The following is a 23,408-nucleotide window of genomic DNA, read 5'->3' on the forward strand; positions in this document are numbered from 1 at the left end:
TTTCCCCCCTCCCCCTGTGTCACCACCATACCTGCACCCCCCTCTCCCCCGTGTCACCACCATACCTGATTCCCCCCTCTCCCCCGTGTCACCACCATACCTGCTTCCCCCCTCCCCCCCATGTCACCACCATACCTGCACCCCCCTCTCCCCCCGTGTCACCACCATACCCGTTTCCCCCCTCCCCCGTGTCACCACCATACCTGATTTCCCCCCTCCCCCCCGTGTCACCACCATACCTGCTCCCCCCCATGTCACCACCATACTTGCACGCTCTCCCCCCGTGTCACCACCATACCTGCTTCCCCCCCTCCTTCCGTGTCACCACCATACCTGCTCCCCTCCCCGTGTCACCACCATACCTGCTTCCCCCTCCCCCCCGTGTCACCACCATACCTGCTTCCCCTCTCCTTCCGTGTCACCACCATACCTGCTTCCCCCTCCCCCCCGTGTCACCACCATACCTGCTTCCCCTCTCCTTCCGTGTCACCACCATACCTGCTTCCCCCTCCCCCCGTGTCACCACCATACCTGCTTCCCCCTCCCCCCCATGTCACCACCATACCTGCTTCCCCCCTCCCCCCGTGTCACCACCATACTTACTTCCCCCCTCCCCCCGTGTCACCACCATACCTGCACCCCCTCCTCCCCATGTCAACATCATGCCTGCACCCGCCTCCCCCCCATGTCACCACCATGCCTGCACCCGCCCCCCCATGTCACCACAATGCCTGCAACCCCTCCGGCCTAGTCACCACCATGCCTGCAACCCTCCGGCCTAGTCACCACCATGCCTGCACCCCCTCCGGCCTAGTCACCACCATGCCTGCACCCCCTCCAGCCTAGTCACCACCATGCCTGCACCCCCCAGGTCACCATCATGCCTGCACCCCCAAATCACCACTATGCCTCCACCTTTCCCCAAGTCAGCCTGTAACACCCCTAGTCACCATGCCTCCACCCACACACCTCTCTCCCCTTGTCAGCACTCTTGAGGAGATGTAGCTAGACTGCAGCCAACAGTCCATCTGCAGCCACCACTCCGCTGGGGACACCTGACGTAAGAGGCACTCCACTGGGGACACCTGATGTAAGAGGCACTCCGCTGGGGACACCTGACTTAAGAGGCACTCCGTTGGGGACACCTGACGTAAGCGGCACTCCGCTGGGGACACCTGACGTAAGAGGCACTCTTCTGGGGACACCTGACGTAAGAGGCACTCTGCTTGGGACACCTGACGTAAGAGGTACTGTCCTGGGGACACCAGATGTAAGAGGTACTGTCCTGGGGACACCTGATGTAAGAGGTACTGTCCAGGGGGCACCTTATGTAAGGAGGCACTTTGCTGGGGGCACCTGATGTAAGGACGGACTCAGCGGGGGGGGCACCTGATGTAAGGATGGACTCTGCGGGGGGCACCTGATGGCATCTAGTGGCAGGTGACATGCTCAGGGGTCCCACTGATTCGGCATTATGGTGAGTTGAATGATTTCATTCTATATTACAATGTAATAATAGAAATAATGCGCTTCAATCATCCTGACACCATAACAACCATGGTGCCGGGATGATTGAAGCGCTAACACCAGGTGTTCGGAGTATCTTTATCTGCTGATTGTTAAACTCTGGAATACACATTGTTATTGTGGTGTAGGACCTGGGTCTGCTGTCCCTCCATCCCTCTCCCTCTACCCCCCTTTCCCCCTTTCCCTCTCTATCCCTCATTCATCTCAGACCCACACCCCTTTTTGAGCCACGCCCATTTAAGCCACGCCCACTATTTAGTGTAAACCACACCCAACTTTTGATGCTTTTCTTTTTCTATGCCACGCCTAAAAACGCATGCCCCGCCCCCTAATTATAGTGCGACTCCGCCTACAGCCAAAAAAGTGTCCCGGAAATTTTTTTTACAATGTTGGCAACTATATCTTTATGTTTTGCATGCCTAGCGTTATCAATTTGCTACAGAAGCAACAGTAGCAGGAGGTTTCTGTTGTAGTTTTATTAGGAAGGAACAACACTTTAAATTTTATACACAAAACATTTAGGACCATTTATATTTCTCCTTTTCTGTGCATTGTGTTAGTACGAACGTAAGCAACGTGTGTTATCTACAACAGGGGTAGGCAACCATAAAGAGGTGGAGATCTACCTGAACAACATGGGAGAAGTCAAAGATCACCGGGCACAGTGTCGCCTTCTAAAACCTGATTTAAACCTCTAATTGTCATACTACCGCGTTGCAATCGTGTGCATTGCAGTCATGGGTTTAAATCAGATGGTGAGGAGGCAACATATCATTTTCTCACCACATGTCAAGTACACTCAGATTGCTTTTCAGAGGAGTAGTAGCACCTGCTGCACTTGTGAATGAGCCCTTAGTTGTATTCGGCAGCAGCACCCTTAGGGCTTGTTCACACAAAGTCGGGAGTGGTAAAACCCTGCAGTTGAGTCGTGGTTTTACCACCCCCTCCCTACCCGCAGCCAAAGGTATGCACGTGCCGCAGCAGGAATTAAACCCCCTGTTACTTTTGGTGTGTGCTACCACCTGCCAATCATGACCCATTCAAGTAAATGGGGCCACTCTGCAAGAGTCCCACAACTGCGTGCCTCTGCGGAGTCCAAGGGGTTAAAGCAGGTGGTGAAAAAGCAACATAAAGCTGCCTGCTTTAACCTCTTGTTTGCTGTACTGCACAAGGTTGTAGGGCATTTGCAGAGTGGCCTTATTCGCTTGAATGGGTCATGCTTGGCAGATGCTACACCCACCAACCATGACAGGGCGTATAACTCCTACTGCGGCTGCGACATGTGTACACCCCTGGCCACTGCAGCTGTTGAGATGGGGGTGGTAAAACACATCTTACCATCCCCCAAACTACAAATGTAAATTAACCCTTACTGTTCTGAGCCCCATAAAAAACTGCTTTCACACTGATGTGCTGCAGTTTACCTGGACTGCGGGTGCAGCGCAGCGTATCTGCAACTTTCCTGGGTTAGCTGCGCTTTGCCATTGACTTCTATTATGTGTGGTGTGGTGCACTTTCTAAAAGCGTATCAAAACTTCTACATTGAGAAACTGCACCAAAGCCTATAAGGATATAATTGAAGTCTATGGCTAAGCGCAACAATCCCGCATGAAAGCTGTAGGGACACCACACTGCACCCACGGTGTTGGTAAACTGCAGCACATCAGTGTGAACACAGCGGATGTCTTCTGCTGCTGGCACCACTCTGGAGACCGCTAGCTGGGATAAGGAATGGAGTGCAGTTGGTATCACTCCACATTGGACAGGAGCCAGAACTACAGAGGAGGCATCCACTTATATGGCTCTTGCTCCATAATACAGCTCCAAATTTTCAAGTAGTCCTTCTGCATTGCACTCTGTTTTATGCTCTGAGATGGCGGGTCAGCAAGCCCAGTCCATGATCTAGCAGTCACCCTGCTGCAATCTGCTGGTAGGGTACTACATGTAAAAATGTGTTAAACCAAATAAACATTAAACCTTCTATCTTTAAAGAATGAAAATTATGTAAATGGTGGAAAAGTGGCATTGGGGTTAGGACAATGCGAGAGGTGGACATTGTAGCAGCTGGTGGTGGCAGTGGCAACTTTGAACAAGAGATTATTTTCCTAGGCATGGAACACACCCTAAGTTTAAGAAAACTTAGGGAAGGGAAGATGCATGCATGTGTGCAGGTGATTGGTTCCTGTAAGCCCTGTCCGTGGCCATTTACAGCTATGCATGTTCGCGCACACTGGTTCACGAGCATGCGCATGCGCGAGTGCACATTCATGCCAGACGGGCTATTTAAACTGCACTAGTGCCTTCATCAGTTCCGTTTGGTTTATTATGTTTCTGAAGTATCTGTTTCTGTATTGCTAACCCGTTGCTAACCCAATCTGCTCCTGACTTAGCCTGAACGCTGCCTGTACTGGCCCCTGGCTCGACCCTGGACTCACGGCTGAAGAACTTAATGGGCGTGGTGCTGAGGATTTTGGTGGTGCTTTTTATTAAAAAAAAATAAATAAATAAAAATGCAAACAATTTTTTGTTATAACAAATTAAATTAAATAGAGAAAGGGAGGATGAGAGAGAGCGAGAGAGAAAGGGGATGAGAGAGGGGTAAGGGAGGGAGGATGAGAGAGAGAGGATGCGCATGAGCATGCGTGACATCAACGCAGCCCGACCAAGGCAAGTGACACAGATCCTGGAAGGAAGACCAGGTGGAGATGGAAGTGCCGGGACCCGCCGGATTGATCACAGCGCAGAGCCGGAGGGCTCAGTCTGACAGGTAAGTGTACCCTAATGTGCTAATATGCTGTGCATACTTGTACATTATGGCTTATCCTACCTCAGGGCCTCTAAAAAGTAGTAATGTTAGCAAAGTTTACTATCACTTTAATATCTCAGGAGCCTCTCATGGGGCCCCCTACTGACCCGGTGGCCCTTGTGCAGTGCCCAAGTGCATATTTGCAAACATTTCAAAAATATTTTCAGGGACACTTTTTTACCAGTGGTATATTTAGAGTAGCTGACATCCCCTATGTTCCTCTATACATCACAATAGTAATCACAAAATAAATGAGTACTAATAATTGGCACAACAAATATGAGGAGTGAGAAGATTTCCTTTAGTTGAACTAACAAAAGTGTGCCCATTCTAGAGCTGGTAACATTGAGGATTTTCAATATAATTTTAAAGACCTGTTTCAGGAAAGGAGTGTGGAGGGTATGACAGCAGGCAGTATGTACAGGAGAGAAGTGTATGACTGCAGGCACTATGTATAGACGAGAAGTGTGGAGGGTATGACAGTGAACTGTATGTACAAGAGAGAAGTGTGGAGGGTATGACAGTGAACAGTATGTACAAGAGAGAAGTGTGGAGAGTATGACAGTGGGCAGTATGTACAGGAGAGGAGTGTGGAGGGTATGACAGTGAGAACTATGTATAGGAGAGGAGTGTGGAGGGTATGACAGTGGACACTATGTATAGGAGAGGAGTGTGGAGGGTATGACAGTGGACACTATGTATAGGAGAGGAGTGTGGAGGGTATGACAGTGGACACTATGTATAGGAGAGGAGTGTGGAGGGTATGACAGTGAGCAGTATGTACAGGAGAGAAGTGTATGACTGCAGGCACTATGTATAGACGAGAAGTGTTGAGGGTATGACAGTGAGCAGTATGTACAAGAGAGAAGTGTGGAGAGTATGACAGTGGGCAGTATGTACAGGAGAGGAGTGTGGAGGGTATGACAGTGGGCACTATGTATAGAAGAGGAGTGTGGTGGGTATGACAGTGGACACTATGTATAGGAGAGGAGTGTAGAGGATATGACAGTGGGCGCTATGTATAGAAGAGGAGTGTGGAGGATATGACAGTGAGCAGTATGTACAGGAGAGGAGTGTGAAGGGTATGACAGTGGGCACTATGTATAGAAGAGGAGTGTGGTGGGTATGACAGTGAACACTATGTATAGGACAGGAGTGTAGAGGATATGACAGTGGGCGCTATGTATAGGAGAGGAGTGTAGAGGGTATGACAGTGGACACTATGGAGAGGAGTGTAGAGGATATGCCAGTGGGCACTATGTATAGGAGAGGAGTGTGGAGGGTATGACAGTGAGCAGTATGTACAGGAGAGGAGTGTGGAGGGTATGACAGTGGGCACTATGTACAGGTGAGGAGGATGAAGGAATCTGGGAAGGAAAAATGTAAAGGTTTGTGGAAGGATGTTTAGGGACTGCATAGTGGTTAAGCAGGCCATACGTGGATTGAAATTAAGCAGAGACCAGCCATAGTCGATCTACGTATGGGCTAGCTGGATGTACACAAGTCAATCTATTAATCGACTTGAGTACAACCAGCCTGTCAGGTTTTTCCCAAAACTATCAGTGCTGCCAGCTATAGTTAGCAACACTGATGATTGTATTGTGTTAGTAGGGAAAGCTCCCTACAGGCCTCTCTCCCCAGCCTGTAGGGAGCCTTCCCTACCCACACAATACAATCATCAGTGTTGCTAACTATAGCTGTCAGCAGGGGGGTGTGAGGTGGTCATGGAGGGATATCAATCAGCGGGTGGGGGGAGTAACTGGGAGTGATATCTTTTGGAGTAGGGTCTGTCATCTGCAGGTTGGGAAATGGTCACCTGTGATAAAAGTTGAAGGGAGGTGGCTAACATGGGAAGTGGCTGGGGAGTGACCTGGTTGGTGGTGAGCGTTAAATGGATTATGTGTTTCAAGTTTCTTTCACATTTGTGGTAATGCTTACTGCCCTCTGAAAAGTGACCTGTGGTGGACTGCTTTTCAACGAGTGGTATTGCAGCAGCTGACAGGCGTTCATGAGGTGCTACTGCCGCCTCCTTGTTTTTTTGTTTTTTTACATTGCTGAATGGTAGTTTTACATTGTTTTTTACATTGCTGAATGGTAGTTTTACATTGTTGGACTATGATGCTATTGCGAGCGAGTTTGGGTTGCAGTTGCAGAGTGGCCCCATTGAAATTAATAGGCGAGTTTGACAGGCGGTGCTGCCTGTCAAACTCTGCAGAATGAGTTAAAGATGCTGCAGCTAGAGAAATAACAAAAAAAATAGTTGCAGCTGTGAAGTAAAGCATCACAGCTCCGGCATTCGTGCAGCCCTGTCCAAATGTATTTTTAAGATTTGGGTCAGGGACATGTAACCTGTAAAAAATTTTAAAGCATCGCCTATGGAGATTTTTAAGTACTAAAGTTTGGCACCATTCCACAAGTGTACGCAATTTTAAAGCGTGACATGTTAGGTATCTATTTACTCAGCCTAACATCATCTTTCATAGTATACAAAAAGTCCAGTGACCACCATTTTATTCTCTAGGGCAGGGATCCTCAAACTACGGCCCTCCAGCTGTTGCAGAACTACACATCCCATGAGGCATTGTAAAACTCTGACATTCACAGACATGACTAGGCATGAAGACCCCTGCTCTAGGGTGTCTGCTAAAACAATATATATAATGTTTGAGGGTTCTGAGTAATTTTCTAGCAAAAAAAAAAAAAATGATGATTTTTACATGTAGGAGAGAAGTGTCAGAATTGGCCTGGGTGATAAGGGGTTATTATATATTGTATTTAAAGGTAATTAAGGCACTGTGAGCTCATTCTCTCAGTCTGCTGCAAACAGAGGTGTTTATTTACTAAAGGCAAATCCACTGTGTACTACAAGTGCACTTGGAAGTGCAGTCGCTTTAGATCTGAGGGGAAGATCTGAAATGAGGGGAAGCTCTGCTGATTTTATCATCCAATCATCTGCAAGCAAAAATGCTATTTTTTTAAATTTTCTTTGCATGCCCCCCTCAGATCTACAGTGACTGCACTGCCAAGTGCACTTGTAGTGCAAAATGGATTTGCCTTTAGTAAATAAACCAGACTGTGCCAGCTTGTGTTTAAACTGGCCGCTCTGTATGTAGCTTCTGACAGGCTGCGCAAGGAGCCCCATATGTCCAGAACCATCAGTCCTAGGAGCCCCAAATTTTGGTCAGTGGTGTGGTAGGTCTTCGGGTACCTACCCCCTAATTGGGGTCTCTACGACCCTCAAATCTCGTTTTTTTTTTTTTTTTGTGAATTTTTTATTTTATTAATTTTTGGGGCAAATGGGCCTATCTTAAGGTAAGGGGCCTGGGGCTGCAGCTCCAATAGTCCATGTTAATCTGCCCCTGCCTTGTTATTATTGAATCTGGCCTTACTTCCGACTACTCTTCTGCCTCCCACCTGTATCTGAGCTGCCTACTAGTTGCCGACCTGCACTGTCTGACCTTGCCTTGGATCTTTTCCCTGCACCCAGTCCAGCCGTAACTGGGCCTGTCATCAGTTCCTGCTCTTCTGCCAGTGTGCCACCAGCCAGCTGCTCACGCACATCAGCACTCTCCAGCAAAAGCCTTATCAGGCACTCGTGCCACTCCGGTGTTCCCTGCTACACTACCAGGGCTCCTGAGCCAGAGCTGTAAGAGAGGCCTTTCTTTACACTTTGGGCTCAATCACCAGGTACGTTACAGCAGGCAGCTCTTTATTGCAGAAGAGACATGCTATGTACACACTTTCCTGCCTGCTCACCATTTTCTACTTAATGTACACTGACTTCTGCGTGCTTGCACAGAATGACATCACCACCCCCCCTCCCGGCCAATCAAAAAACTGAAAAACAGGCACTCGGGAGAAAGTTACAGTGGTCGATGAGGGATGTAACCCCACATTGCTGGAAGGTAGAGGTGAGTATAGTGGGGAGTTTAGTTCCACTTTAAAGGGACACTAAACTTTTTTTTAACCAGTAAGAGGTCTATGAGCCCAAAAGATTGGAAAGTGGTGTCAGCAGAGGTGCCTAAATGTGAAGGAGAAACTGAGAAGTGGATTCTTCATGAATTCAATATTTATTGCTCAAAAATATAGTATAGAAAACACCATTGACTCATTTCGTGGCACTGGCCACTTCCTCAGGATGGTGCATAAAACAATTATATACACACACACATACAGTATTTCACAAAAGTGAGTACATCTCTCACATTTTTGTAAATATTTTATTATATTTTTTCATGTGATAACACTGAAGAAATTACACTTTGCTACAATGTAAAGTAGTGAGTGTACAGCTTGTATAACAGTGTAAATTTGCTCTCCCCTCAAAAGAACTCACCACACAGCCAATCATGTCTAAACCGCTGGCAACAAAAGTGAGTACACCCCTAAGTGAAAATGTCCAAATTGGGCCTAAAATGGCAATATTTTGTGTGGCCACCATTATTTTCCAGCACTGCCTTAACCCTCCTGGGCATGGAGTTCACCAGAGGTTCACAGGTCCTCCATGACGACATCAGAAAGCTGGTGGATGTTGGAGACCTTGTGCTCCTCCACCTTCCATTTTAGGATGTCCCACAGATGCTCAATAGGGTTTAGGTCTGGAGACATGCTTGGCCAGTCCTTTACCTTTACCCTCAGCTTCTTTAGCAAGGCAGTGCTCATCTTGGAGGTGTGTTTGGGGTCGTTATCATGTTGGAATACTGCCCTGCGGCCCAGTCTCCGAAGGGAGGGGATCATGCTCTGCTTACGTATGTCACAGTACATGTTGGCATTCATGGTTCCCTCAATGAAATGTAGCTCCCCAGTTCCGGCAGCACTCATGCAGCCCCAGACCATGACACTCCCACCACCATGCTTGACTGTAGGCAAGACACACTGTACTGCTCACCTTGTTGCCGCCACACACGCTTGACACCATCTGAACCAAATAAGTTTATCTTGGTCTCATCAAACCACATTCCAGTAATCCATGTCCTTAGTCTGCTTGTTTTAGTAAACTGTTTCCAGGCTTTCTTGTGCATCATCTTTGGAAGAAGCTTCCTTCTGGGATGACAGCAATGCAGACCAATTTGATGCAGTGTGCGGCGTATGGTCTGAGCACTGACAGGCTGACCCCCCACCCCTTCAACCTCTCCAGCAACGCGGGCAGCACTCATACGTCTATTTCCCAAAGATAACCTCTGGATATGACGCTGAGCATGTGCACTCAACTTATTTGGTCGACCAAGGCGAGCCCTGTTCTGAGTGGAACCTGTCCTGTTAAACCGCTGTATGGTCTTGGCTTGGGGTGTTCGCGACAAATTCGAATGCCGCGGAACACCCTTTAAAAGTCTATGGGAGAAATCAAAAGTGCTAATTTTAAAGGCTTATATGCAAGTTATTGTCATAAAAAGTGTTTGGGGACCTGGGTCCTGCCCCAGGGGACATGGATCAATGCAAAAAAAAAGTTTTAAAAACGGCCGTTTTTTCAGGAGCAGTGATTTTAATAATGCTTAAAGTCAAACGATAAAAGTGTAATATCCCTTTAAATTTCGTAGCTGGGGGGTGTCTATAGTATGCCTGTAAAGGGGCGCATGTTTCCCGTGTTTAGAACAGTCTGACAGCAAAATAACATTTCGAAGGAAAAAACCCAGATGCCATCACACAGCGGGAGCCTCCCTCCATGCCAGCATGGATGCGGAGCGGCCCGGAGAAGAAAATGAAGAAGAGAAGAAGAGAATAAGAGAAGAAGGAAGAAGAGATGAAGATGAAGAAGAAGATGAAGAGAAGAGTGGGAGCCTCCCCCCATGCCATGGGTGCGGAGCGGCCCGAGGAGAAGAAGATAGAAGACGCCGCGGAGGAGATGCTGGACGAGAAGGCCGGAGGAAGAACCAGAAGAAGAAGATGAAGGAAGATAGAAGAAAGAAGAAGCATTTAAATAAAGGAATTGTCAAAAACTGTCTCTTGTCATTTTTAACATTTTTGACAGTTTTTTAGTGAAATGGTAGGGGTAAGTACCCCCTTACCATTTCACACGGGGGGGCGGGATCTGGGGGTCCCCTTGTTAAAGGGGGCTTCCAGATTCCGATAAGCCTCCCCGCCCGCAGACCCCCACAACCACCGGCCAGGGTTGTGGGGATGAGGCCCTTGTCCTCATCAACATGGGGACAAGGTGTTTTGGGGGGATACCCCAAAGCACCCTCCCAATGTTGAGGGCATGTGGCCTGGTACGGTTCAGGAGGGGGGGGCCGCACTCTCGTCCCCCCCTCTTTTCCTGCGGCCTGCCAGGTTGCGTGCTTGGATAAGGGTCTGGTATGGAATTTAGGGGGAACCCCACGTCATTTTTTTTTAAAATTTTGCCCGGGGTTCCCCTTAATATCCATACCAGACCTGAAGGGCCTGGTATGGAATTTAGGGGGACCCCCCACGTCATTTTTTTTTTTAAATTTTGGTTTGGGGTTCCCCTGTGGGGAATTCCCATGCCGTTTTTATCAATGAACTTCTATGTGTATTGTCGGCAATGCAATAGCCGCGAGTAGTTTTAAATGGGTTTTTTCCTTCGAAATGTCATTTTGCTGTCAGACTGTACTAAACACGGGAAACATGCGCCCCTTTACAGGCATACTATAGACACCCCCCAGCTATGAAATTTAAAGGGATATTACACTTTTATTGTTTGACTTTAAGCATTATTAAAATCACTGCTCCTGAAAAAACGGCCATTTTTTAAAACTTTTTTTTGCATTGATCCATGTCCCCTGGGGCAGGACCCAGGTCCCCAAACACTTTTTATGACAATAACTTGCATATAAGCCTTTAAAATTAGCACTTTTGATTATTCATGTTCGTGTCCCATAGATTTTAACGGTGTTCACGTGTTCGAACGAACTTTTTTCCTGTTCGCATGTTCTGGTGCGAACCGAACAGGGGGGTGTTCGGCTTATCCCTAGTCTTGGCCACCGTGTTGCAGCTCAGTTTCAGGATCTTGGCAATCTTCTTATAGCTTAGGCCATCTTTATGTAGAGCAACAATTCTTTTTTTCAGATCCTCAGAGAGTTCTTTGCCATGAGGTGCCATGTTGAACTTCCAGTTACCAGTATGAGAAAGTGAGAGCGATAACACCAAATCTAACACACCTGCTCCCTATTCACACCTGAGACCTTGTAACACTAACGAGTCTGGACAGGACCCGGCTTTGGCGCTACTCGGTAGCATGGAGGATGTTATGGTCTCCAGGCATGTTAAATTATTTCTCTTCTATGCCCTGTATTATGCTAGAAGAGAAGTCCTTCTCAGATGGAAACAACCTATCCCGCCAATGCCTAACGCTTCAACAATCAACTCTGTCTTGCCATTGTATAAACTGACCTATGAGAGCAGGAATTGCCCAAAACAATTTGATAAGGTCTGGTCACAATGGATCGATGCACACAGCTTGACATCTTAGGGTACCTTGTTATGTCCTATATGATATCTACAGTCATGGCCAAAAATATTGGCACCCCTGCATTTCTGTCAGATAATGCACCACTTCACCCAGAAAATTGTTGCAATTACAAATGTTTAGGCATTCTCAAGTTTATTTCTTTTGTTTGTATTGGTATGACACAAAACATTTGAAAAGCAAAAAGCCAGATCTGACACATTCCAGGCAAAACTCCAAAATGGACTGGACAAAATTATTGTCACCTTCTCAGTTTTAAGAAATAATTGCATTCCAAGTTTGTGATGCTCCTGTGATTTGTAATCAAAGTCACCTGTATCCGGTAACACATGCTGACAATATAGAAATCACACCGGCAACCAGTTAAAATGGTGAAAAATTCACTCAACCTTTCTGTTGTGTGTCTCTGTGTGCCAAACGAAGAATGGAGAAGAGAAAGAGCAGCAAAGAATTGTCTTGAGGATTTGAGATAAAAAAATGTGGAAAAGCATGGACAATCTCAAGGTAAAAAGTCCATCTCCAGAGATCCTAATGTCCCTGTGTCCACTGGGCGCCCATTGTGAAAAAGTTTACAGCCCATGGCACTGTAGCTAATCTCCCTGGATGTGGACGAAAGAGAAACATTGATCAAAGATTGCAACAAAGGGTTGTTCAAATGGTGGATAAAGAACCCACGACCACTTTCCAGACAAATTCAATCTGACCTTTAGTCACAGGGTACAACTGTGTCAGCTCGCACTATACGTCTCCATCTGAATGAAAAGGAAAAGTATGGTAGGAGACCCAGGAAGACCCCACTGCTACACAGAAACATAAAAAAGCCAGATTTAGAGTTTGCCAAAACTTAACTGAGGAAGATAAAATCCTTTTGGGGATATGTGCTGTGGACAGACGAAATAAAATTTACAGCTTTTTGGTAAAGCCTGTCAGTCTAGTGGTTTCAGAAAAAAATGAGGCCTTCAAAGAAAATAATACAGTCCCTACAGTAAAACATGGTAGAGGTTCACTGATGTTTTGGGGTTGCTTTGCTGCTGCAGGCACTGAATGTCTTGACCGTGTGCATGGCATTATGAAATCTAAAGACTACCAAAGAATTCTGGGGTGCAGTGTAGGGCCCAGTGTCAGAAAGTTGGGTCTCTGTCAGAGGTCATGAGTCTTACAGCAGGACAATGACCCAAAGCACAAAAAGCACCCAGAAATGGTTTAAGACAAAGTGCTGGAGAGTACTGAACTGGCCAGCAATGAGTCCAGAGCTAAATCTCATAGAGCACCTGTGGTGAGATCTCAGAACAGCAGTTGGGAGATGGAACCCTTCCAATCTGAGAGACCTGGAGCAGTTAGTTAAAGAAGAGTGGTCCAAAATTCCAGTAATGAGGTGTAAGAAACTCATTGATGTTTACAGGAAGCGATTGATTTCATTTTTTTTTCCAGGGAGTGTGCTACCAACTTTCACAAACAATGAGAAATAAACAGAAACAAAGTATTTCTCCTTCAGCGCTCATGCAAAAAAAAAAAAAAAATATGATAAATATATATAGCTGCTACTATAAAAATGTAAACTGTATCAAAACATATGTTAAAAAAACCAAAGTCTTTAAAACATTAGCAGCGCTTAAGAAGTTCATATGTGAAATAAAATATAAATAAAGATGAAAAGTTCCACTTGTGTCTTAATTGTGTACAGCAGGGTGTGGGGTGGTAGCTGATTCATTTATAAAGAATGTTGAACACCAACTCTCTGCTGATCAAAATCCCAGATAAATCCTTCACCACATTGCTTTTATGGGAATCCCCTATAGGTAATTCACTTACCAGAAGGTGATGGGTTAACAGCGTGCCTTTCACTGGTTTAAAATCAACGGACTTAGTTCACTCAAATAGGACTGGATCCCTGAATGGATATTTGGATAGCTGTCAGCGCACTCTGCATACTTCCATCTAAATTAAGCTCATAACGAGCAAAGAAATAGAAGTGCCCATAGCGTAATCCAGTAAATTAAAATACTTTTATTTAAAAAACAAAGTGATCCCATATAGATGTACACTTTCAATGTATTAAAATAATATAAGCATGTATCATAGATTGTTGAGTCCCGATATACCTTATTACCGCTGAGAGCGGTATTCCCGGGTAAGGTATCACAGAAGATCAACGGCGTGGGTAGCTGTATGGTCATGCCCTGACGCACGTTTCCTCAATGCTTTCGTCAGAGGGCATGACCACACAGCACAGCTCCCAGCTTTTATACATGTATTAACGACCAGTAATTGACCCTTTCATGCTCGTATCTTTACTCATGACACCACACGGCCATTCACCGTCCTTATGCCAATAACAAAGCAATAAGGGTCTATTATCTTAAGTATTAAAAATTATCCGACTTTAAAATACACCTCCAATACCAATTTCCATCTACACCGAATGGATTGGTATTGAATCATGGTTACCCGGTGAGTGATAAAAAACCTAGGCTGATCGTAAGCGTGACTGATCGTTCAATGTGTGGAGCCAGCTGCTCTCAGTATGCAAATAATTGCAATAATCGGAACTATATCTGAGTTTATTGTAATTAAATACCCCCACTAGTATTCACTTGATATCAGGATCATATCAATCCAGTAAGTTTAATACCAAAATGAATATCCTTAAGCCGAAAAAATAAATATTCTGCACATAAATGCATTATTTTACACTAACTCCATACATTAGGCAATCACGTATTAAAATTCAGTAAATGCAACCAACTATTAAAACATAAAAGTTCATAAAAATACATGTTTAGATACATGTTTAGATATTCCAATATTGCACTAGCCAATATGATACTATTAATTACATTCTGTCCTCATGAATCAATTCATGGACCAATCATATTTGTTTAAACAATAATAAAATATCATACATAATACCACTAAAAAAACATTTCACAGCGATTCATTGCTGCGACCCAAAGCAACGCTTGTGCACGGACCCCAAGTCGCACCAAAGCGGGACCAAAACAGTGCAGGGACCACTCCGAAGCCGCTGCGACCCGAGGTCGTACAGACACAAACGGCACTCATCAGAAATCATTGGGCGCGACCCATCATGCGACCCTTCAATCCCAAATCGCATGAAAAGTCGCAATAGTGGAAACCTAGCCTCAAGGACAAATATGCTAAAACATGTTTTTGATACTTCATTCTTATAATAAATTCATAAAATCAATAGTCGCTAATAAAACAATTTAAGTCCAGCTCGACGTTCATTCCTTTTGGGCTAAGAGAGTCTGTCAAATATATCCATTTGGTTTCACATTTGGATAATTCCCTTACCCTATTACTACCTCGCCAATCGGGATGCATTTTTTCTATCCCCCAGAATATCAATCCTGAGGGATCACTTTTATGTTTCATTTCAAAATGCATGGAAACGCTATGTTCCTTGTAACCAATCCTGATGTTATTAATATGTTCAGATACTCGTTTACTTAAAGTGCGTTTAGTGCGTCCTATATACATGAGTTTACAAGGGCACTGGAGTGCCCTTGTAAACATGAGTGGACCATACTACATGAGTGGACTTACATGAAATAAAATCCTTTACTTTAAATGTTCTAAGATTAGCCATTGATTGAAACTCAGTTAATCCTCTTAATCTCGTGTGTACTTGTCGGCAAGATATACATCTCCGACAAGCATGAAAACCTGGGCTGTCCCAGAACATAGTTGGTCTTAATGGTGGATTTAATATTTTTTTAACTACTCTGTCTCCAAAGGATGGTCCTTTTCTATAAATAAAGACCGGGTTATCTGGGAGAGCTTTAGTTAATATTTTATCTGTGATTAACAATGCCCAATATTTTTTAAAAATTACTTCCACCTCTTTATATTGTGCGTGGTAGGCAATAATGAAACCCCACTCATGTTTACTGTCACTTTGTTTGGCTTTTTCCATCAGACATCCACTTTGAGGTATTTCTTGTATTTCCTTCATAGTTCTGTCTAACGTTGGGATGTTGTATCCCTTTTCAGCAAAACATGTTTTGAGAATCTGAGCTTGTATTACATAATCATCATCTTGCGTGCAATTCATCCTGACTCTTGTGATTTGGCCCTTCGGTATATTTTTTAACCATGTTGGATGGTGTCCACTTTGGATTGATAAATAACTTTCGATCTGTTTGTTTGAAAAAATATTTAGTCTCCAACTGGTGATTCTTAAGCATCACTCTCACATCCAGATAGTTGATAGTTTCTCGACTCCATTGACATTCCAATTTAATATTGTTGTTGTTGCTGTTAAGATCATTCACAAAAGAGATAAGGGGAAGATTCAGAGCCAATCCATATAAAGAAGAGATCGTCCATGAATCGTCTGTAAAATAAAAGCTCTTTTCTACGTTGTCCATATATGAATTTATCTTGCACTCATGAAAAGGTTCGCTAATGACGGAGCGAATTTTGCACCCATAGCAACGCCCTTTATCTGTGTATAGTATTTTCCCGAATACCAAAAGTAATTATGGCTTAGACAATAATCCAAAGCCATACCTAAAAATTTCTTTTGAATGAATGGTAGATCATCTTGTTTGCTTAGTGCCCAATTTAAGGCCAATAAGGCGTCGTCATGTTGTATAATTGTATACAGCGACGCTACATACAAAGTCACCAGAAATATATCTTGGTCATCCGGTATCTTGAGATTATTTAAAAGCTGTAAAAACTGTCTCGTATCCTTCAGATATGCTTTTTTCTTGGTCACACTGTCTTGTAAAAAGGAATCCAACTATTGGCCTACTCTGGATGACACAGAGTTAATACTATTTACTATAGGCCTTGCAGGAGGATTTTGTGCGTCTTTATGTATTTTAGGTAATGTATACACAGTTGGAACCCGACTGAAACTATAGATACTTGGTGCCTCATGCACACTGGGCATTAAAATAACGTTATAAAAACGCCAGTAGCTTTGCAGTGAGTTTTTCAACTTTTTTCAACATTTTTGCAATATCGTTTTTTAGCGTTTATTAACGTTTTTCCGCGTTATCGTTTTAGCGTTTTTTTTTTTAAAGAAAATTTTTATTTATTTATTTATTTATTTATTTCAATGGATCAAAAACGTTAAACACTAATAAACGATGTTTTTGAGCGTTTATCAACGTTTATCAGCATTAGAGCGTTTTTACAGATGAAAAATGTCTCTAAGACCCACTAGTTTTGAGGTTTTTTTACTGCTCAAAAACGCCACTGCCCAAAACTGCTGATAACAGCCTATGTGTGCATGGACACATAGGATAACATGATGGAGAGTTTAATGACTGTAGAAAAAAATGTCTACTGCCAAAAACAGCTGCTGTAAAAATGTCAAAAAACGTCCAGTGTGTATGAGGCCTTATAGATAAAGCAGCTAACACAAAATTGACAATATTCAAACAGTGGTGGTAAACAGTGTAGCGCTACAAAAGTGACAATAAAACATATGAAGTACGATATGTCATACAAAACATGTCAATCATGTAAATATTGGATATAAATATAAAGTGCTGAATGCAAAGTGCAAAATAGGAAAAACAAGACCAGTGATATAAGTGAGTCACTGAAAAAAAGTGAGTTTAAGTGGCGCTGGTAGCCAAAATAATAACAGTCCACCCTTGGAAGGGATTCAGGAGTGAAATGGAACAGCCATGATCATAGACAGAACACCAGGGATGGTGTGTCCATGTACAGTACTACAGAAGCAAATACTCTTGTGCACAGGTGTGTAAGCTAGATGATCCTAAGGGTTCAGAAAGGACAATGAATTTCGGCCTTGCTGCTCTCCAGGATGGGATTATCCTAGTAGTAATTGATAAAAAAAAAGAGAGAGCACCAGCCTAGTGCATTATCCTAAGGTAAATTTATTAATTAAAACCAAGATTAAAATCTACTCGCAAAGGTAGGAAGAAAAAATCGCACTATATAATGTCACAAGGTGATTGGTCCACTGGTAGCAGTTTCCAGGTCCTAGGAAGAGGACGTACAAACTGCTGCTATCTAACGCGTTTCAAAGGTGTCCCTTCTTCATCAGAGCCTTATCGGTGCTAATCTCTTGCAACTATTTATACATGTGTCTATCTGGGAAACACTTTTCAGATTAGTACTGGAACCCCTCCCCTAATTGGTGGGAGGTCCTACAAAGGGGGTGGACCTTAGCCACATCATTATAAAATGATAATTTGTTAAATTTATATTTTATTTTATTTTATTTGATTTCGCTCTACAAGCGCGCGCACATTAGGAGTGCATGCATCCAGCGACGAGCTGACCGGGATCTGCCAGCAAACACCGCACATCCAACTATCCTGGGCATACCAAACAATAATAATTATTGGGAACCACCAAATATCAGAAAACATACCGAGTAGTACAGAAGGAAAGCCACAGCTGTCATCCTCTCAAAAGGCCCCCCTTGAGGGAACCACAGCTGTTCCTGCGTCGATAGCCAACAGCTTCCATCCGGTCCCATGTCCCGATTCGCCGTCACGGCGGGTGGAACGCACGCCGCACCATCACTTCCTGGTTGCGGTCCACTGGGCGGAAGTGTGATAGTGACGTCACTTCCCGTGCACCCATTGGCGCACGGGATTGACGTCCAGTGGTAAACAATAGCTGCCATTTTGTCAGAGAAAAAGAGGTAGAGGGCAAAGCCAGACAAGAGCGTCAAGGCAATGTATTAGGGGGATAGCATAAGGAACACCTAGCTCGCAATGTGTGTCCATGTCTTTATGGACCTTGCTTTGTGCACTGGTCCAAATCATTTGGTGGAGGGGGGGATTATGGTGTGGGGTTGTTTTTCAGGGGTTAGGCCTGGCCCCTTAGTTCCAGTGAAGGGAAATCTTCAGGCATCAGTATACCATGATATTTTGAACAATTTTATGCTTCCAACTTTGTGGGAACAGTTTGGGGATGGCCCCTTCCTGTTCCAAAATGACTGCGCACCAGTGCACAAACAAGGTCCATAAAGACATGTATGAGCAAGTTTGGGGTAGAGGAACTTGACTGTTCTGCACAGTCCTGACCTCAACCTGATAGAACACCTTTGGGATGAATTCGAGCAGAGACTTCAAGCCAGGCCTTCTTGTCCACATCAGTGCCTGACCTCACAAATGCGCTTCTGGAAGAATGGTCAAACATTCTTATAGACACACTCCTAAACCTTGTGAACAGCCTTCCCAGAAGAGTTGAAGCTGTTACAGCAGCAAAGGGTGGGCCAATTCAATATTGAACCCTATGGACTAAGACTGGGTTGCCATTAAAGTTCATGTGCGTGTAAAGGCAGGCGTCCCAATACTTTTGCTAATATAGTGTATGTGAGGGTGGAGGTCACGTCTGTCTGTTATAGGGGCAGGGTTTATATTTCTATAATTGCTGAATGCATTATATTGATATATTTCAATGTTTTAACAAATACTATTTTTTTTTACAATCCATAGATCCAAATGTCAGTTCAATATTTTACATATAAAGGAGTGAACTTCTCTCCTGGATCTTACAGCCACGAAAGTCTCAATTTTGCAGAAAATGAATTCCAAGTGCAAGATGATGATGTCTACATTGTTACATATCCTAAATCAGGTATTGTATAATATGCCATCAAAGACCACATATGCAGTATACTCTACATATATAGGAAATATTTCATCTGACCATCGGTAAATCATCCACACATTCCTAATGGACACAGCAAAGGTTCTCAGCATGCATCCAATTGCTTGATAAATCCATAATACTGTGAGCATTGCTTGTATTGAAGTGTCTGTGGTCACCCTTAAACATACAATGACTATCTCTAAGTCCTACTACAATTGGCAAACTCAGGCAAAAGGTGAGATATCATTAAAGCGGAATTCTTGCCACAGAATTTTTTATTTTTCTTTCCAGGCATGCCCTCACACTGCAGTAATAACACACATAAACTATCTGTATATTTGCTAGTGGATAGTAATCATATTTTTTTTCTTACGATTTTAGATGATCCTCTTCTGGCCGTTGCCACGATGAGTGTGGGCATATGAAGCCCAATTGCAACCTCTTCCTGGATAACCGATTGAGAGGTGCGTGCTGGGTAACCAGCACGCACCTCTCGATCTCGCGCATGCACGATGCTGCAGTGGCCGTAGCGCTGATTGTTTAGGAAGTTGCCATAACAACGGGTGGCGACGGAGGAACGTCCGCCCTGTTGTTATGGCAACATAAATAGATCCGCCTTAAATCGTGTCATTTGCTGTTGGGGAATAACGCAATTTTTTCACACAGTCCTGCCCACTGACTCCTGGGAAATGATGACTTACATTTCCCAGGAGCACAGGTGAGGGAGGAAGTGATGCGGAGCGCCGCGGAACCAAAGTGGCAGATTAGGAGCCACCACCTAGCAACTTCTGGTAAGTTTAAAAAAAAAATGTCACTGCAAATGTTTTCATTATTAATAAAGGACTGGGAAAATGTGAAAATAGTTTTCAGGGTGGAACTCCGCTTTAACAACTTCAGCCCCGGCAGAATTTCCCCCCTTCCTGACCAGGCCATTTTTTGCAATACGGCACTGTGGCGCTTTAACTGACAATTGGGCGGTCGTGAGACATTGTACCCAAACAAAATTTATGTAATTTTTTTCCCCACAAATAGAGCTTTCTTTTGTTGGTATTTGCTCATCTCTGCGTTTTTAATTTTTTTGCGCTATAAACAAAAAAAGAGCGACGATTTTGAAAAAAATACAATATTTTGTACCTTTTGCTATAATAAATATCCCCCCAAAAAATTAAAAAAAAAAATTTCTTCATCAGTTTAGGCCGATAAGTATTCTTCTGCATATTTTCGGTAAAAAAAAAAACGCAATAAGCGTACATTGATTGGTTTGTGCAAAAGTTATAGCGTCTACAAAATAGGGGATAGATTTATGGCATTTTTATTATTATTTTTTTTTTTTTACTAGTAAATCTGATCTGCGATTTTTATCGGGACTGCAACATTGTGACGGACACATCGAACACTTTTGACACTTTTTTGGGAACAGTGACATTTATACAGCGATCAGTGCTAAAAATAGCCACTGATTACTGTATAAATGTCACTGGCAGGGAAGGGGGATATTTGTTGTGTTAGCTGCTATTATTAATTTAGGCAGCGCGGAGTACTTTATTACACTATATTAAGTATTAGGGGGTGTTGGGGTGGCTGCTACATGCCGAAGGTTTTTATCTTAATGCATAGAATGAATTAAGATAAAAAAACTTCTGCCTTTACAACGCCTTTAATAGCAGCATTGGTCCCTTGGCAAAGTAATGCACTGAGGGCCCCTACAAGCCTGGCCCAATTTGCGCACCTTCTCTCAAGAATTAAAGTATAAATAGTTGATAGATTCATTAGATTTGTTATTAGATTATTAGTTTATTGCATTTTACTGCAGCATGCCGAAGCGCAGCCATATGCTATGCTTGCAATTAGAATGGGACTCATAGGTAGCAATTGTTTACTGAGTGTCACTGAGGTGACAGACATTTTACAATGCAGTAACATCTGTCACGGTATATAGTGTAAGGCTACATTCACACCACATCTAGGGCTGGTGCGAATTGTAGGGGCGGTTCCTCTTGCAGCTGTCAGCGGTTGTCAGCGGGTAGGTGCAGCCTCCAGCCCTGTTCATTATAATGACAGGTCACCGGCAGCTGCGCCCATTTGTGGTACTCTGCGCAGCCAGTGATTTCCTGTGCTGGACACAGACAAAGTGCATGCAGCAGAGAACACTGCAGGTAATCGCTGGCTGTGCAGAGAGCTGCGAATAGGTGGGGCCACCAGTAACCTGCCTTATAATGAACAGGGCCAGCAGCTACATCTGCCCACTGACAGCCGCAGGAGGAAATACAATGCGCACCGGTCCTAATCGCTGGTGTGAATGTAGCCTTAGCCCTCAATCAGAGACTCAGTGCAGCAGAAGGAGGGCCACCTGCAAATGTCAAGGTGAGGAGTCAGTTCAGACACACTCACCAATTATCCAGCCAGGATCTAGCACTATGCACCTGCTGGTAGTGTGTGTGTACTCCAATTTAGAATCTGACCTTCACACCTGCACATACACACAGGAAGTCCTTTCACAGTGCTGTATGTGTGCACATCAGGGGGTGGATCAAGGCGGGCTGCCATGGCAGGCAAAGCAGGGATAGAATGGATCATGAGAAGGTGGAGCAGAATCAATGGCCTATTTAACACACTGTGTTGTGCACTCCTACTCCTACTCCTGTGTCCCTCAATAGCTCACTCGCAGGATTTGTGCGAGTGAGAAACAGGATCGGCACAGCCAGGGGCGTTGCTAGGGGGTGGCTATTGGGACTACAGCCCCGGATCTGGTGTCCATAGCCCCAAGTCTCTTGCTGCAGGGTCCCTGCCTAACCAGCGGGTTGCAGGCTGGCTGCATGAAAGAGGCTGGAGGAGAAGAGAGAAGCGAGCGGGCGGACGAGCGAGCAGAGATGACATCTCTCTCTACCTGCTCCACATCAGCGCTCTTCACAGCCGGACCTCTTCAATTTGGGAGCGAGGTGCGGCGAGCAGCAGAGAGGTGACATCATCTCTCACTGCCCGTCACGCATCAGCGCTCTTCCACCCTCACAGCACGGTGGAGTGGAGGTCACATGCTTCCTGTCATCGGGGAGCTCCACTTTGCAGCCAGACCCCCTTGCTTCAATGTCGGAGGTGCAGCGGGGAGCAGCGAGATGACATCATCTCTCACTGCCCGCCCTGCATCACCGCTCTCCTGCTCTCACTAAATGGACCAGTGCTGTCAGCCTGCCACCAATGCAGCGTCAAAGCACATTTGGTAGCACTGGCTGGCATGACAAGTTACAATCCACATCAGGTGGCAAGTGACAATCTGCAAATGGTGGGAGGTGACATGGCAAGTGACAATCTGCAAATGGTGGCAAGAGATGTGGCAAGTGACAATCTGCAAATGGTGGCAGGAGACGTGGCAAGTGATAATCTGCAAATGGTGGTAGGAGACGTGGCAAGTGACAATCTGCAAATGGTGGCAGGAGATGTGGCAATCTGCAAATGGTGGTAGGAGATGTGGTAAGTGACACGCCCAGGGCTCCCACTGATTCTGCAGTATGATTAGTTGAACCACTTCATTATATATTAGAATGTAACAATAGAAATAATGCACTTTAATCACCCTGACACCATATCCACCATGGTGCCATGATGATTGAAGTGCCAACACCAGCCATCACCCGTGAAAAATTGCTTAGGTCTCCCAACCCCCCCCCCCCCACGCAGGCATGCAAAAAGCTTGGTGACCGCTGCTATGGGCTCTAGCCCCAGATCTTTTCCAGATCTAGCAACGCCCCTGGGCACAGCACAGTGACAGTCCTGTGAACACACTCCTGGGTTCTTCCAGCTGGGCGGCAGGTCAAGCTGCAAAGACCAGCAATTGGCAATGATGATAACTTGGAGATTGCAGACAGCAGGTGCACGCCACTGCTAACAAATTTACAGTTAGTTAATCTGTGTGTGCTATGCAGTGTACCATGCCACCCCAGCACTGCCAGCAGCTTCCCCCTATATTCAAATGGGCCTGATGGGGCCCCACCACCATGCCACACAAAGCTCCGCAGGAGGGATTCCCCCATCAACACTAACTGT

General features: G+C 44.8%; 1 protein-coding gene across 4 annotated transcripts in view; it reads left to right on the plus strand.

Moving 5' to 3' along the window:
- Positions 1-23,408, plus strand: part of LOC141110916 (sulfotransferase 2B1-like) — a 394,700-nt gene that overhangs the window by 168,618 nt on the left and 202,674 nt on the right. For all 4 annotated transcript variants that reach the window (XM_073602704.1, XM_073602705.1, XM_073602706.1 and 1 more), the window contains exon 2: positions 19,211-19,352. In XM_073602704.1, the coding sequence (XP_073458805.1) occupies positions 19,217-19,352 (136 nt within the window). In that variant the 5' untranslated portion in view covers positions 19,211-19,216. The remainder of the gene's footprint in view (positions 1-19,210; positions 19,353-23,408) is intronic.

This window comes from Aquarana catesbeiana, linkage group LG10 (genome assembly GCF_042186555.1).
Source record: "Aquarana catesbeiana isolate 2022-GZ linkage group LG10, ASM4218655v1, whole genome shotgun sequence".
NCBI lineage: Eukaryota > Metazoa > Chordata > Amphibia > Anura > Ranidae > Aquarana > Aquarana catesbeiana.